Below are 15,261 nucleotides of genomic sequence, written 5' to 3'. Positions count from 1 at the left end.
TGGGCTGGGATGATCCCTTGGAGGAGGGCATGGCAACCCACTCCAGTATTCTTGGCTAGAGAATCCCCCATGGACAGAGGAGCCTGGTAGGCTACAGTCCATGGGGACACAGTCAGACATGACTGAGTGACTAAGCACAGCACGTATATATACTTTTTCAGATTCTTTTCCATTGTAGGCTATTATAAGATACTGAATATAATTTCGTGTCCTACACAATAGGTCCCTGTAGTTTATCTGTTTTATGTATATTGGTGTGTCTCTGATAATCCCCAATTCCATATTTATCCTTCCCTTCCTGGCCTAGTCTCTTTGAAGTGAAAGTGAAAGTTGCTCAGTTTGGTCCAACTCTTTGCAACCCCATGGCGTATACCCAGGCCAGAATACTGGAGTAGGTAGCCTTTCCCTTCCCCAGGAGATCTTCCCAACCCAGGGATTGAACCCAGGTCTCCCACATGCCAGGCGGATTCTTACCAGCTGAGCCACAAGGGAAGCCCAAGAATGCTGGAGTGGGTAGCCTATCCCTTCTCCAGGAGATCTTCCCAACCCAGGAAAGGAACCAGGGTCTCCTGCATTGCAGAAGAATTCTTTACCAACTGAACTATCAGGAAAACCCCCTGGCCCAGTCTCTTTATCAGACAATAAAAGCCCAACTATAAAATAAGAACACATTTTAAACATGACAGAAACTACCCTCAACTTTTATACAACTTGGAAAAACAATCTACTACATATCTATTATGTACCATACTTGAAAAGAAAGGTCTAAATAATTGTCATTAAAGAACTTTAAATAAAAAAGCAAAATAGCACTTAATAAAAAAAAGTGACTCCAGAACACAACAGTATAAATTAAATTTATTTAAATAATTTACTCAGAACATTTTTATTGAGTGCCTACTACCTACAGATACTTGTGTTAAGCTATCTATTTCACTCTAAGAATAGTGAGTTTCACTATTAGTGAGTTTCACTTTCAGAATCATACAATTACAGAATTACAGATTTGGACCTCAGAGACCATCAACCCCAACTCAAGCCAGGAGGTCACAAGGACAGATGGTGAAGTGACATATCTATACTCACACAGTGAGGGAGGTCAGAGTTAAGCCCAGAGGTCAGTTCATGGTCCTGTACTTGCTCTTTCCAATCCACCTTTACAGTAGGTGCCCAATAAAAGTTTCCTGAATGCTTCTCAAAACAGCACTCAAATGCCATAAGTACAACTCACCTCCCTTCTAAGATGGGTAAAATATGTGTACACTGATATCCAGATGAAATGATGAGCCCGCTGGAAATCATGTTCTTTGGGTTATTGTGGTAGAAGCTGAAGAGGCTGTCTATCCCGTAGGCAACCTTAGGAATCCCGTAGCACTCAAATAGAAGCTCAGACATCATCTGTCGTGAATACAGTGGGGTGCACACGGCTTCTGTCAAAACTATGGGATGATCAACACAGCCCTACTTTGAAAGAAAAGAGCAAATTGTTAGGTGCTAAGAGGATACACTTTTCAAAGCATAAAAAGAAACAAAAATCCTTATTGCAAGGGCTGAATTGGCTTTTGGTCTCCAATCAAAACACCTGATCAGAAGTAATTGAGAAACACCCCTCTTCCCTGGAAGTTTCTTTGGAAAATACGAAGTAGGGTCAGTCGTGTCAGACTCTTTGCGACACCACGGACTGAAGCCCAACAGGCTCCTCTGTCCATGGGATTTTCCAGGCAAGAATACTGGAGTGGGTTGCCATTTCCTTCTCCAGGGAATCTTCCCAGGGAGCGAACCCGGGTCTCCTGCATTGCAGGCAGATTCTTTACCATCTGAGCCACCAATGCTCATAGTAACTTAAGTCAGTTCAGTTCAGTCCAGTTACTCAGTCGTGTCCAACTCTTCGCAACCACATGGACTGCAGCATGCCAGGCTTTCCTGTCCATCACCAACTCCCAGAGCTTGCTCAAACTCATGTCCATTGAGTCAGTGATGCTATCCAATCATCTCCTCATCTGTTGTCCCCTTCTCCTCCTGCCTTCAATTTTTTCCAGCATCAGGGTCTTTTCCATGAGTGAGTTCTTCGCATCAGGTGGCCAAAGTATTGGAGTTTCAGCTTCAACGTCAGTCCTTCCAATGAATATTCAGGACTGATTTCCTTTAAGATTGACTGGTTTGATCTCCTTGCAGTCCAAAGGACTCTCGAGAGTCTTCCCCAACACCACAGTTCAAAAGTATCAATTCTTCAGTGCTTTCTTTATAGTCCAACTCTCACATCCAAACATGACTGATGGAAAACCATAGCTTTGACTAGATGGACCTTTGTCGGCAAAGTAATGTCTTTGCTTTTTCATATGCTGTCTAGGCTGGTCATAGCTTTTCTTCCAAGGAGCAAGCATCTTTTAATTTCATGGCTGCATTGTCAACTGAAGTCAAGCCCCATCCAAATTGTGAGCCAATCATCTGGCTCTACAAAACAGCTCCAGAATCCAACTGCTTCTTATCACATCCGCCATTCCTTCCTCAACTAAGTTACCATCATCCCTCACCTCAGAATTGCAACAGCCTCCTAACTGATTTCCCTATTTCTACCCTATGACTCAGGCCAGTTCATTTTCCATATAGCAGCTATAGTGATCCTTCTGAAACAAAAGTCACATCCCTCTCTCGTTCAACACCCTGCAATGACTCACTATTCCACTCATAATAAAAGCCTACAAAGTGTGTGACCTCTCTGGCTTCTACTTATTGAAGTGAAGTTGCTCAGTCGTGTCCAACTCTTTGCAACCCCATGGACTGTAGCACACCAGGCTCCTCCATCCATGGAATTTTCCAGGCAAGAGTACTGGAGTGGGTTGCCACTGCCTTCTCCAGGGGATCTTCCTGACCTAGGGATCGAACCCAGGTCTCCCTCATTGCAGGCAGATGCTTTACTGTCTGAGCCACCAGGGAAGACCTTATAAGTAAGACCTTCCACTTACTACCCTCCCCTCACTCTGACTGTCCTCAATTAGGATTAGGGCAAACTCTTGCCTCAGGGCCTTTTCACTGGCTGTTCTGTCTCTCCGGATTATTATTCATTCCGATATTCACAAGGCTTGCTCCCTCAATCGTCTGCTTTAGTCCTTGCTCAATACACCACCGTAACCCTGAGTCCTCTCCCTACCCATCTTACTGAAAAGCTGTAACCCTCTCCTCTCCTCCGTCTATCATGCCGTAGAATCTACTGCTTAATTCTACTGTTTATTATCTTCCTTTGCATACTAGAACGTCTTTCCATACTAGCTCCATAAGCACAGGAGATTTCGTGTTATGTTCCCGGACATATTTCAAACACCCAGAAAAGTCCCCATTGAGAGTGGGTGCTCAACACATATCTGTTAATAAATAAATGCACTAACAAACAAACCCAAACAGATGCTCCAAGAGAAAAGGGCGTTATTTTGTTCACTGCCATATCCCAACCGCCTAGCACAGGACTTACCTACGTTAGGCGTTTAATATTTGATAGACTGACCGAAAGACTAAATGACAACTGGAGCGACTATCATCTCTCGGAGAGCGGAGTGACACGGGACACGACCACACCCCTCTCCTCAATCCTAACCCCACCTCGCCTGTCACCTGTGAGGAGACACCCAGATGCTGGAAGCTGTAGTCAAGCAGCAACTCTTGAAGCTCCAGGTTCACCGGCACGTTGCGGTCGAAGGGCGATCGCAGCATCCAGCGCAGCGGCTCCAGGCTGCCCAGCGCGTTCCCCACCTGCGGGCCCGCCCCGCCCCGAGCCCCACCCCGCCCGCGGGCGCACACAGCGCGGAACTGCAGCCGGGGCTCGGGGCCCGGGTCCGGTCCGGGGCACGCCCAGCCTGCGCGGGCCTGGAACGACCCATTGTCCAGCACCAGTGGCACCGGGAGTGACCCGTGTGCCACCGGGCCGGCCTCCAGCACCGGATCTGGCGCGGCGCGAGCATCGCGGAACAGAAACACGTTCGTACCCAGGCCTGCAGCAGTGGCCACCGCCATGTTGGAGCGCTGCTGGCTCCGCCCCTCGCCGCGGCGTCAACCACGGCGCGAGACTCCGCCCCCGACGCAGCGTGCGCTCCGCCTTCGCAAAGAACCGCGGCTGCCTCGAAGTCTCCGGTGTTCTTGCCCTTTAATCCCAACCGAGTTCTCACCAAACTCGCCGTCAGCAGCCCAGGCCTCCTTCGGGGATCGCTAGGCCACGCCCACCCTTTAACCTTGCTCCCAGCTTTCGACCTGTTACTACCCTTCGCGCTAGCCGGGACTCGGGCTAGCAAACCCCGCCCCGAATGCGTAAAGCCATCGGTCCCAGTCCGTTCCTTGCCTCCCGAACTAAGCTGAGCTCCGCGGGGCTCCGCCTTTCCGCCTAGCCACGCCCCATTTGCCTTCTGTCACCTTCTTTCACCGTTGACTCCTCCCCACGTCCACGTGATATCTTTGCCTTCGGTCAAGGAAAGAAACTCCGGGTTAGCTGACTGCTCGACTTCTTGACCAAGGAGTTCGCTACTCAGGCGTGTTCATTTTGTTCATTCATCAGGTCGTTCACTTATGATTTGTGCACTTCTCTGCAGGTATGTTAGAAGGAAACATGGTGACTCAGACGGTAGAGAATCTGCCTGCAATGCAGGAGACCAAGGTTTGATCCCTGGGTCGGGAAGATCCCCTGGGGAAGGAATTGGCAACCCACTCCAGTATTCTTGTCTGGAGAATCTCACGGACAGAGCAGCCTGGCGGGCCACAGTCCACGAGAGCCATACACAAATGAGCGACTCTTTCTCTCTCTCTTTTTTTTTTTTTTTGCACATGTATTTTATAATACAATATAAAGTTTCCCAGGTGGCGCTAGTGGTAAAGAACCCACCTGCCAGTGCAGGAGACCTAAGAGGGTTTGGATCCCTGGTTTGGGAAGATCTCGGTGAAGGAGGACATGGCAACCCACTCCAGTATTTTTGCCTGAAAAATCCCACGGACAGAGTAGCCTGGCGGGATACAGTCCATTGGGTCGCAAAGAGTCTGACACCACTGAAGTGATTTAGCACATAAAGTTTTAAAATAGATTTATTAACTCCCACAAGTCTATGGGACTTTTACCTTCTCACAGACCTCAAACACTGCAAAAAAAGACTGCTAAATGTTAATGTTAATGTATATATTCTCTTTTTCTCTTTTGTGGTATAATTCCCCTACATGGTCCTCTAGCTTGTTGTGATCTTGTGACTCAGTTTTGGCCTTTTGGCCAATGGGGGGGAAGGGCAGGGAGGAATGGAGGTGATGTCATCTGCCCCCTCCTCAGTTTTAGCTGTAAAAGGACTTGGGCTCCCTCTCCCCTGCCCCACTTCTCCCTTTCCACCAGGCAAGATAACAAGAATTAGAGCGCCTGCTTTGTACCCTCCCAGCTCTGGAGCACTTAATTTTGAGAGATAAAAGCAAGTAAATTATAAAAGGTTCAGTTCAGTCGCTCAGTTGTGTCCGACTCTTTGCGGCCCCATGGGCTGCAGCACACCAGGCTTCCCTGTCCATCACCAACTCCTGGAGCTTACTCAAACTCATGTCCATCGCGTCAGTGATGCTATCCAACCATCTCATCCTCTGTCCCCCCGCTTCTCCTCCACCTTCAATCTTTCCCAGCATCAGGGTCTTTTCCAATGAGTCGATTCTTCGCATCATATGGCCAAAGTATTGGAGTTTCAGCTTCAGCATCAGTCCTTCCCATGAACACTCAGGACTGATCTGCTTTAGGATTGACTGGTTGGATCTCCTTGCAGTCCAAAAAGTGGTTCTGTAATAAACATCCTTATGGAGAGATGAGACCCCCAAACATTCTCAGGAACGTCTAGGAACACTTGTAGGCCAAACAGGGAGCCAGTATAGCAGCAAAATCAGATGAAAGGTGTTGCGTTCCAACATAAGTCATGATCTCACATCTGAAGGAATCCACCATTAAACAGAGAAAGCAGAGCAGAGCAGAACACAGAAGATTCAAGTGAATGTAAATTCAAGGACTACATCTTGAATTATACACCTGTGTATACTAATGTGGGAAAATCTCCAAGATACATTTTTAAAAGAAATGAGTGCAATTTATAGAAACTCCCTTTAAGAAAGGTAGGAGGGGGGTGGAGTGTAGAAAATATATAGTATTTTGCTTGTATTTTCATGTGTGAATAGATAGACAAGAAACTAAGAGTTTGCCTGTAAAGAAAAAGGACAAGGTGAGTGGGTCAGGTGTGGGAGATCTTTTTCACTGCATACTTTTTCACTTAGTTTTGATTTTTTAATCTTGTAAAAGTATTACCGTTCCAGGAAAAAAAAAAGAGCACTATGTATAAAGGAGGTAGACTGGATTATTGCTCCCAGTTCTTCACTTCTCTGTAATGCCATGTGACTCTGTTGGGCCTCTCTCACTGTAGACATTGATATTGAACTTGGCCATGGGATTCACTTTTAGCCAGTGGACTATTAGCCAGATGTGATCTGAGCAGAGGCTTTACCTGTGCCTGTGTGGCTTAGACTGCCCTCTCATCATGAGTCATGAGAAGAACATGCTCTGAGTCTAAAGAGGATGAGAGAGACACATGGAGCAGATCCAACACAAACTGCAGCCTGGAACTAATTCAGCCAACCTCCCTCCTAAAGTTGAGTTGTGACCCTCTTCACTTCCTGACTGGTGTCCTTGGAGCCCAGTTGACTCCTTTCTTCCTCCAAAGCCCCTAGAGTGGAAAACGTATGAGTCCCTGGGGTAGGGCATGTCATTTAATAAAATACGTCCCTGATTAGCATCCTTCTATTGTTTGGGAGGAAGGGAGGCCCTGAAAGTATAGCACTAGAGAAAAGCAATCTTTATGCACTGGGAAGGAAGGTGAGAGAGTATGGAGTGGCCGGGAGGCAAGAAGCATTGAGAATGCTGAAGGTGGAGAACCTTGTGAGCGCCGGCAGCTTTGCACTCTCAGCGCTGGGGGGCGCGGCAGAGCGGGCTCGGGACACGGTGGCGGCTTCCTCGCGAGGATAAGGATCTTGGTGGTTCCCAAGCCACCCAGCTGGATGGCGGTCCGAAGCGCCCGGAGCCAGGATTCGTCGTAAGAACAGACAGGAACTGATGGGGGGAGAGGATGGAGGGGACGGGTCCTGGGGGGGATTCCCTCGCTCCTCAGTTCGACTCCCGAATGAACCTTGCCGGCCCTTTCTGCCTCCTTCGAATTCGGATTGCGAGCTCACAGCGGACCCCTGCAAAAAACTCAGCTCTCTTCAGCTTCCACACATGCACTTTACTGTTGTGGGTTGGGGGAGGCAGAGATGGGTCTCATCTTTCATTTCTCCCGTAGGCCTGAATGCAGGCCTGGGGATGAGTGTTTTGCCCATGACGGGGCAGGGTTTCCCTTGGGGCGCCTAGGAGCTTGGCTCTCGGCCTCGGTCCTTCAGGGCCCAGGTGGGTGGAGGGGGGTGGGGCGGCGGGGGACGATTTAGGGGGATGACCCGGGCTCCGGGGAGCTGAGCACAAAGCCCGGAGCTAGGATGCAGTGCAGCGGATCCAGGCGGGTCCGCGGAGGTGGCACCCGCTGTCCAGGGCGTGCTTAGTGTCTCATTTGTCCTTTCAAAGACGGGAAGGACGGAGCTGGTGCAGCGTGACGCTCCCACCCTCCCTTCCACTGCAGAAATCCGGGCTTTTTCTGAAGGCTATGGACCGAGCTCCGATTCAGAGAGCACCCAAGGGTGCGTGGACCCGCCGAGGAGCAGCGAAGGCGGGGCAAGCTTCCCCGGCCTGGGAGACGTCAGAAGGTGTAGGAGGACGGGAAACAGAATCCTCTGGCCAGCTCCGGGTTCCAGCTCGCGACAAGAGTGACAAAGGGGCATCGGGCGGATGATAGCAGGCATTTCAAATGGCCCGTTTAAATCCTCAGAGCCTCGGGCGGCCAAGGGAACCTAATTTTATACCCCTTGCGCTCCCACTCCCTTTGGGTGGCTGCGGAACCAGGGCAGTGCGCAGTTACCTCTGTCGCAGGCACGCGCTCATGGATGGTCTGCACACCGAGGTAAACACACACATTCATCAAGGCTCTTCACCACCACCGCCCCCCGCCCCCCGCCCCGCTCCCCGGGATATCCCGTAGGCTGCTCTCGCTTGCTCAGCGGCACACACTCACCCACGCCTGTCATAGCGGGCAGGGAGAAATGGTCACCGTGCATTTTCCCCGTGCGCCCTTTGCTCCTGGAGAAATCGTTCTAAACGAGGCCTCTGCCTTGATGGGAAAGACCTAAAACCTCCAGCATGGCTTCTCTCTCAGTGAGTACGGCCCAGCAGTCCTCAGCACGCAGAACTCATCTGTAGAGTCTAACCAGGACCCATTCCCATCTTTCCCAAGACTGACGCCATGGACGCGAGGGCTGCGCCTGGAGTAGGATCTAACAGGATCCTCTGGGTATTTTAAGTAAACATTCTCAGGCTGCTCAAAAAAAGGGGAGGCTGGAACATAAAGCGCTGTGCTTGGTGAATCTAAACAGGCGCACCTCTTCACTGTGGCTATGTAAACTCCACACAGAGGGGACTGAGGGGGGATTCTGCAGGGTGAGAGACGCGTGAGAGGCCAGGTTGGTTCCCACCCTGGGAAATACACAAGAGCCCTGCTGATTTCCTTTACAACCTGTAAGTCCTACTGTGGATTTCAGAGTCCTTGTCTATTGCCCTTCTCTCCTTTTCTAGACTAAGCTCCAGGAGGGCAGAGCTGGGTTTGTTTCTCCAGGACGCCAGCACAGTCCTCATCTGTGGTGAGCTGTCTATACACATTTGTTGAAAACCCTGTAGGGCTTTTGTTGTTGTTTAACTGCTAGGTGGTGCCTGACTCTTTGTGACCCCATGGACTGTAGCCCGCCAGGCTCCTCTGTCCATGGGATTTCCCAGGCTAGAATACTGGAGTGGGTTGCCATTTCCTTCTCCAGGGGATCTTCCCCACCCAGGCATCCAGCCTGCCTCTCCTACATTGGCAGGTGAATTCTCTACCAATGGGCCACCAGGGAAGTCCTTTTGTACACAGAAAAAAACTTTTAAAAAAAGGATCGGAAGTTGAGAACATCCACCAAATTCTCAGATGGACCCAACTCCCGGGAAGAGATTTGGGTTAAAAAAAAAGCCTAGTCCTGGCGGCTGGGGACCAAGGTCACACGGAAACCGCGGGCGCACCGCCTGCTCCTCGGCCTGAGTCCCCCAAGCACCTAGAGTGCCGCCCCCTCCTCTCCCGGGACTCTTTCCCTACAGCTGGCTCTTTGCCCCCAGTTGCTTCACCTGGGAGGGCCAGAGCCCGGATTCCCGCGCGTTCGAAAATGCAGAACTGAGCCAGGGCCACGAGCGCCTTTGTTTCTTCTTTATTTGCGGATATAATTATGCACCGCACTCTAAATTAGAGATAGATTTTTTTTCTGATATACATTTCACCTTATTCATCACGAGCACACCACACGCACAGTAGAACAGTTCCACAACCTGATAAATTGCGCAGGATGAGTTTGGATTCCTGAAAACCGCAGGCAAGCCAGCCCCGCCGCGGCTCCTCGCCTCGCCGCTTGGCTGAAGGAAATTCGCCCACCCGAAACGGATTTCCCGGCCAGCCTTTCCCGCTGCGGGGTTGAAATGTCTCCGGAATGGGAAGCGCTCTTGCTGGAAATGGCCGGACGCTGCAGATTCCGAGCACTGATGGCTGTGAAATGTCCCCCCCAAGGTCAAGTTTCCGCGTCAGCGAGCTGCGCCCCCTCTCCCTCCCTTCCCACCCCTTCCCTCGGTGACAGGGACCAAAGTGTCGGGGCCCCTACTGGAAGGACAGAAAACCTTGCCCGCAGATGCGCCCCCCGCCTCCTCCGAAACCAGGGTGTTTTGTGGAAAAGAAAGGACAACAGAAACGCAGACGCGATGGATGGTGGATCCCTAGCCCCTCCCACCCCCAACCCGCAGAATCAGAAACTAGGAACCAGAGATGTTGACGGCTTGGCTTCCCAAGCGCGGCGGCAGCGGGGCTCACGGGGTTGGTGGGGGTAGGGTGGGTGGGGAGCGAGGAGAGAGCGGGAGCGCGGCCGCGGCTCGCCCCCGCGCGCCCTAGTCCTCGGCGTTGGTTCGGTAGGCCTCAATGAGGCCCTCCAGAGAGTGCACGAAGCCGGACACGCTGCAGATGCCGCCGATGACGAAGATGGCGACGTCGAAGAAGACCTGGTGCCACAGCAGCTTGCGCCAGAGCAGGCGCAGGTGGAAGAGGCTGGGCAGCAGGAAGCAGAGGCCGGCGCCCGTGAGGCTGCCGGTGAGGCCCATGAGCAGCGCGAAGTGTGGAACGTAGATGGCCATGAGCAGCGTGAAGACCACCAGCGCGCAGCGCAGCGTCAGCCCCCACGACTTGAGGCGCCCATCGCCGCCGTAGCAGGCGGGGAAGAAGGCGCGGCTGCCTTCCTGGAAAAGCGACTTCTCCAGCACCTCGACAGCAGCGAAGAAGGGCAAGGGGTAGGACAGCAGCGCCTTGGCCACCAGGAAGATGTTGACCACGGCGCGGATGGACCCGGGCAGGTTATCCGTGATGACCTCCTTGGTCTCATCGGCCCAGGTGAGGTAGGCGACGAGCGCGAAGAGGCCTTTGAGCACGCAGGCGGCGATGTGCGTCCAGTTCATCATGCAGTGGAACTCGCTCGGCTGCTGCATGTTGCCCTCCAGCGAAGGCAGGAAAATCTGCGACGTGTAGCTGAACACGATGATGCCGATGGAGATGGGAAACTTCTTGACGTCGATATAAAACTTGACCTTCTCCCAGGCCCAGTCGCGCGCCCGCGACAGGCAGTAGGCAATGACCAGAATGTTGATGACGAAGTGGGCCAGTGTGCACAGCAGGCTGAACTTGGACACGGCCTTGAGGTTCTTAAGGAAGGCGCAAGGCAGCAGTACCGCCGTGGCGATGATGGACCAGGACTTCTGAGACACGGGCAGCCCCGGGAAGCTGTTGTACATGAGGTTGCCGCTCACCACCACGTACAGGATGCAAGTCATCACCAGCTCGATGATCTGCGCCACGTTCACCACGCGGCCGCCCAGCGTGGGGAAGCGCGGGGCGCAGCAGGCGTTGGCAATGGCCACGTACGAGTCCCGCACGCGCACCACCTCGCCATCCTCGTTCTCCTCGTACAGGCAGGCGATGAGGATCTTGCCGGTGTAGCAGCACACCACGGCGGCGAAGATGATAAGGAACAATCCCAGGTAGCCGCCGTGCAGGATGGCGTAGGGCAGGCCCAGCACGAACATACCCTGCGGAGCGAAGAAGCAACCAAACCCGGGCGCTAAGAGGAGGCAGGTCTCGGCGGAGGAGGGTCTAGGGGAGTGGGTTAAGGGTGTCGCAGGAAGGGAGCGCTAAGGAAGTGAGAACGGGGCCTAAGCCTCTGAGAGAAGAGGTTAAGGGTAGGCTGGAATGAGGGTGTAGAGCAGCCGGAAGGGGGAACGTGGGCGTTGAGTCAGAGATGGCGAGGGACGGAACCGAGAAGAGGTATGCTTAGTGGCTGGGAACTGGAGAGCGGGCTGAGTTGGGGCGGGGGGTGTCAAGCTATAAAGACGGAAGGGTAGGAGGAGATACCTGCGGGTAGTTCGCTAGAAGGCGAGTAGGGGCTGGAGGGGGTGTGCCCGGAAAAGGGCAAGGAGAAAGGTAGAGAGCGGGGCCTGGGCCACTCGGAAAAGGGGGCACGGAATCTAAGGTGGGGCTGGAATGGGGTGCACAGAAGCTAAGGAGGGAAATGCAGGGGCCGAAGGGCCAAACCAAAGAAGAAAAATGTAAAAGCAGCAGCGGGAGGGAAAGGAGTCGGGGGAGGGAGGGAGAGGGGCTGAGCGTGAGGCCAGCTTCAGCGGGGCGGGAAGGGAGGGAAAGAGAGGTTGCCTGCGAAGGGTTTCGGGTGGGGTGAGGCCAGGGGGCGCGGGGGCAGGGAGGCAGGGTAGGGTAGTCTTAGGGCCAGGCCGGAATTGGGGCGCAGAGACGGATCCCTAAGGAAGGGAACTGAGGGGTGGAGGCGGGCAGGATGAGGGGCCTGCGGGGATAGCGCGAGCGCTGGGTCGAAGGCGGAATCAAGCGGGAGTCGAGAACCAGAAGCTGCGGGATGGGGCGGGCAGAGCTGTGGAAGGAAGGTTTAGAATCCACATGGGGAAGCAAAGCTAACGAAATCCAGGGCTCCCGAGGCTTGCAGGCCTCCAGCTTCCCACCCTGGCCTCCCACCAGGCCAACCGAACGAGCCCTTTAAAGATGCCCCAGGTGGAGGCGCGAGCAGCAGCCGAAGCTGGTGCGGTCCCCGGTCCCTGATTGCGCTTGGCCGTCCTGCCCGGCCCTGGAGTGGGAGGCGTCTTGGGTTGGGTCACTTATTGAGCGGGGCCCCTAAGAGTCCCGCGGAGCCCGGGTCCCTAAGTAACCCCATCTGGGCCTCCAACTCCTGGGAAACCCACGTTCTGCGCCCCAGCAACCGTGAGCTCCGGGGACGCCGAGGATAGGGCTTGGGCTGCAAAGCCGCAGGGCCCGGGGACGCCTGGGGCCGAGGCCTCCTGTGCCCCGCGAGCTGCGGCCTGCCCGCCTTCGTCTGCGCCCGGGGTCGTTGTGCAGATTGCAAACCCGCTCCGGGTGGAGACCGGCGCCGCCTGGTGGGGACTGAGGGTTGACCGTAGGGGTGGCAGAGTAACTACCAGAGGAGGTTCAGAGCGTCTGGAGGCGGCTCTGCCAGGGTCACACGCGGAGGAGCTGGTCGCCTTTTTGTGGTCGCCAGGAAACAGGGATTTCGGCAGAGAGGGGTGAGTCTGTGGGCAGGTAGCGCTGGTGCACCAAAGACCATGCTGTGCTTGTGTGGTCACACGTATGTGTTTGTGTGTGTGTGCATGTTTGTGAATACCTGTTTGTCCCCGACAGGACTGCACCTGAGACAGCGGGTGGATCCTGTATACATGAATCTGTGCGTGTGTGTGTTATGTTTAAATAGGTTTGTGTGTGTGCCCCTGGTATGTAGAGGTATGTGTTTCGGTGTGCGGGAGGTGTAGGAGTGTATGAAGGTGCATTTGAGGATAATCTTGTGGTCTATATATAGATGGATGTCGTGTGAACCTGTGACCTGCGTTTCTTCGTTGGGGAGGGGGGCTGTGGGTATGTGTGTCTATCTATGTACATGCGCGCTGTCTGTGCGCGTGTGTCGCGGGAGGAGACTCCCAGCTCAGCGATTCCCCCTTTCCTTTCTACCGAAAATGCAGCTGTGAATCCATTCCGGAGTCCCAGGCGACACTGTTCCTTCCTATCCTGATTTTCTTTCTCCCTCACCCCTCCCCACTCCCCCTCCTCCTGTTTCCCTCGCTTTTGCAGGGTCTCCCGGCAAGCATCTCTGACCGAACCTCAGCTTAGCCATCCCGCGGCCGAGGACGCGGGAGACGGGCCGGACCAGGGGGAGGACACACCGCCTGGGGGCGTAGATCCCCGCGCAGGGCTGAGAGGGATGGGAAAAGGCGAGATTCCGGGTACAGGATGGGGTCTTGAGGCTGAGATCTCCAAGGGACTCTGCTTCCGGCAGAGCCTGGTGCGCAGAACTGGGGGTGGGGGAGTCGGGGGAGGGGACAGGCAGAGCTGGGAATCCCGCGCTCACCTGGATAGCGTTGGTCACGTTCCAGCCTGCCTCCCATGCCGTGATCTTAGGTTTGTCGTGGCCTCCGAACTCGCCACCAGCTCCTAGGGACTGGTCCTTGGAGCCCGAGGGCGGCAGGGGCGCGCCACCGCCGCGCTGGTAATGGATGTCTCCCTCGACGGGTGGTTCGGCGCCCTCGTCCCCGCAGGGCTCGCCCTCGCTTTTCAGGATGTCCATCTGCAAGCCCTGACGGTGCTCAAAGTCGAGGTCGTCGCAGTGCGCGAAGCCCACCGCCTCCTCGTCGGTGGCCGCCTGAAAACCCATCCTGGCGAACATGCCGCTCACCTTGGCCTGGGACTTGTTGGACACCGATGTGGCCACATTGGACAGCTTGCTGCGGAGCAGGGTGGCCATGGCGGCGGTGGGGCCCGAGGAGAGGACACCAGGGACCGGGGACCCGGGGGACGCGCGGCCAGGCGGCGAGGGCCAGGGGGGTGCGAGGGCGCTATCTTCGCTCGCTCTCCCCGCGGCGCCCCGGGGCGCTCTGGCTCATGACCTCCTCCGCTGGCGTCTGAGGCTCGCTCGAGGCCGACCCGGCGGGCGGGCAGCGGGGCTGGCGGAGCGGCGGCGGCGAATGCACTGCGGAGCTGCCGCGGGGCGCGGGCTGGGCTGCGGAGGGCGGCGGCGGCGACGGCGGCGTCAGAGCCGCTACGCGAAGCTGGCGCGGCGCCCCCACCCGCGCGCAGCCCAAAGCGCTCCCGCCCCTCGGAGTCAGGCGGGGATGCGGGTAGGGGGGCTGGGGAGGGAGAAACTCCGGGAGGCAGGAGGCGTGAGGAGAGGGCAAGGAGAAGAGAAAGGGGGCACCAAGGGACTCCGGAGGACAGAGATGGGGACCGGAGAAGGGCGCCCACGGAAGGGAGCGGGAGGGAGCGCGCGAAGGAGGGGTGCGGGGGGCGGGTGGGGCCCGAGTGCTGCATTTCTGGGGGAGGTGCTAAACTCCGATCCTGGCCCTTCCCATCTCGCAGCCGCAGGGAGGGAGGGGGCCCGAGCGGGCAGATTCTCTCGGTCCCCTGTCCCTGGCTACCCGCTCCAGAGTCCGGGAGCCTTTCAGCCCCAGATCCTCTCGCCAAGGACTGGTCCAGATGCCCGGGAAGGCAGCAGGACAGTTACCTGTCTCCGGCAGCGCGGGCCGTCAGGGCATTGCTCTGTCTCCCTGGCACCCATCACTGGCATTTGGACCTGGTTGCAAGCTCCCCCTTGAAGGCAGAAGGGTGCGGCAGAAGTGGGGGGACTACTCTCAAGCAGGCTCAGCCCCGGCCTCGGTCCCTGGGGCTGTCTCCTCCCGTCCAAGGATGCCGAGATGGAACTGATTCTGCGGGTTGTTCGCCACCAGCCGTTCTCCAAACGTGCAGAATGAAGGCGAAAGGTTGACTGTGTGCTACTCTTTTCGTTTGGGAGTCTGGAAGGAGGCAGAACGGAAGGCACCTGTCGACAGCCTCGAGGCGGGTCTGCAAGTGCTGGCGCCGCGGAAAGGCGCAGCCAGTGCCTGGCACAGAAGAAAGAAGGACTCGCAGAGGGCCCAGGGAAGAGGCGCGCGGTGCGATCCGACCCTGCTGGCCCCGTGGCCGCCGCGGGCGGTGCAAACCTAGACTGTTT

At 55.3% G+C, this 15,261-nt stretch overlaps 2 protein-coding genes across 7 annotated transcripts in view; both read right to left on the bottom strand.

Moving 5' to 3' along the window:
- ACTR5 (actin related protein 5) overlaps nucleotides 1–4,323 on the bottom strand; it is a 36,236-nt gene extending 31,913 nt beyond the window's left edge. For all 6 annotated transcript variants that reach the window (XM_070381723.1, XM_070381727.1, XM_070381726.1 and 3 more), the window contains exons 1-2: nucleotides 3,610–4,323; nucleotides 1,232–1,461 (exon numbers count right to left, since the gene is read on the bottom strand). In XM_070381723.1, coding sequence (XP_070237824.1) covers nucleotides 1,232–1,461; nucleotides 3,610–4,008 — 629 coding nt within the window. In that variant the 5' untranslated portion in view covers nucleotides 4,009–4,323. The remainder of the gene's footprint in view (nucleotides 1–1,231; nucleotides 1,462–3,609) is intronic.
- Nucleotides 4,324–9,347: 5,024 nt separating this feature from the next.
- On the bottom strand, nucleotides 9,348–14,392 carry SLC32A1 (solute carrier family 32 member 1). The gene is made up of 2 exons (XM_005895984.2): nucleotides 13,627–14,392; nucleotides 9,348–11,275 (listed from the first exon to the last, which is right to left on the bottom strand). The coding sequence occupies exons 1-2, from the start codon at nucleotides 14,017–14,019 to the stop codon at nucleotides 10,088–10,090; spliced, it is 1,581 nt and encodes a 526-aa protein (XP_005896046.1). The 5' UTR covers nucleotides 14,020–14,392; the 3' UTR covers nucleotides 9,348–10,087.
- Between the last annotated feature and the right edge of the window lie 869 nt (nucleotides 14,393–15,261).

Source organism: Bos mutus, chromosome 13 (assembly GCF_027580195.1).
Source record: "Bos mutus isolate GX-2022 chromosome 13, NWIPB_WYAK_1.1, whole genome shotgun sequence".
Classification (NCBI taxonomy): Eukaryota; Metazoa; Chordata; class Mammalia; order Artiodactyla; family Bovidae; genus Bos; species Bos mutus.
Note: the sequence above shows the minus strand (reverse complement) of the source record. Positions and strands in the feature narration are given on the sequence as shown.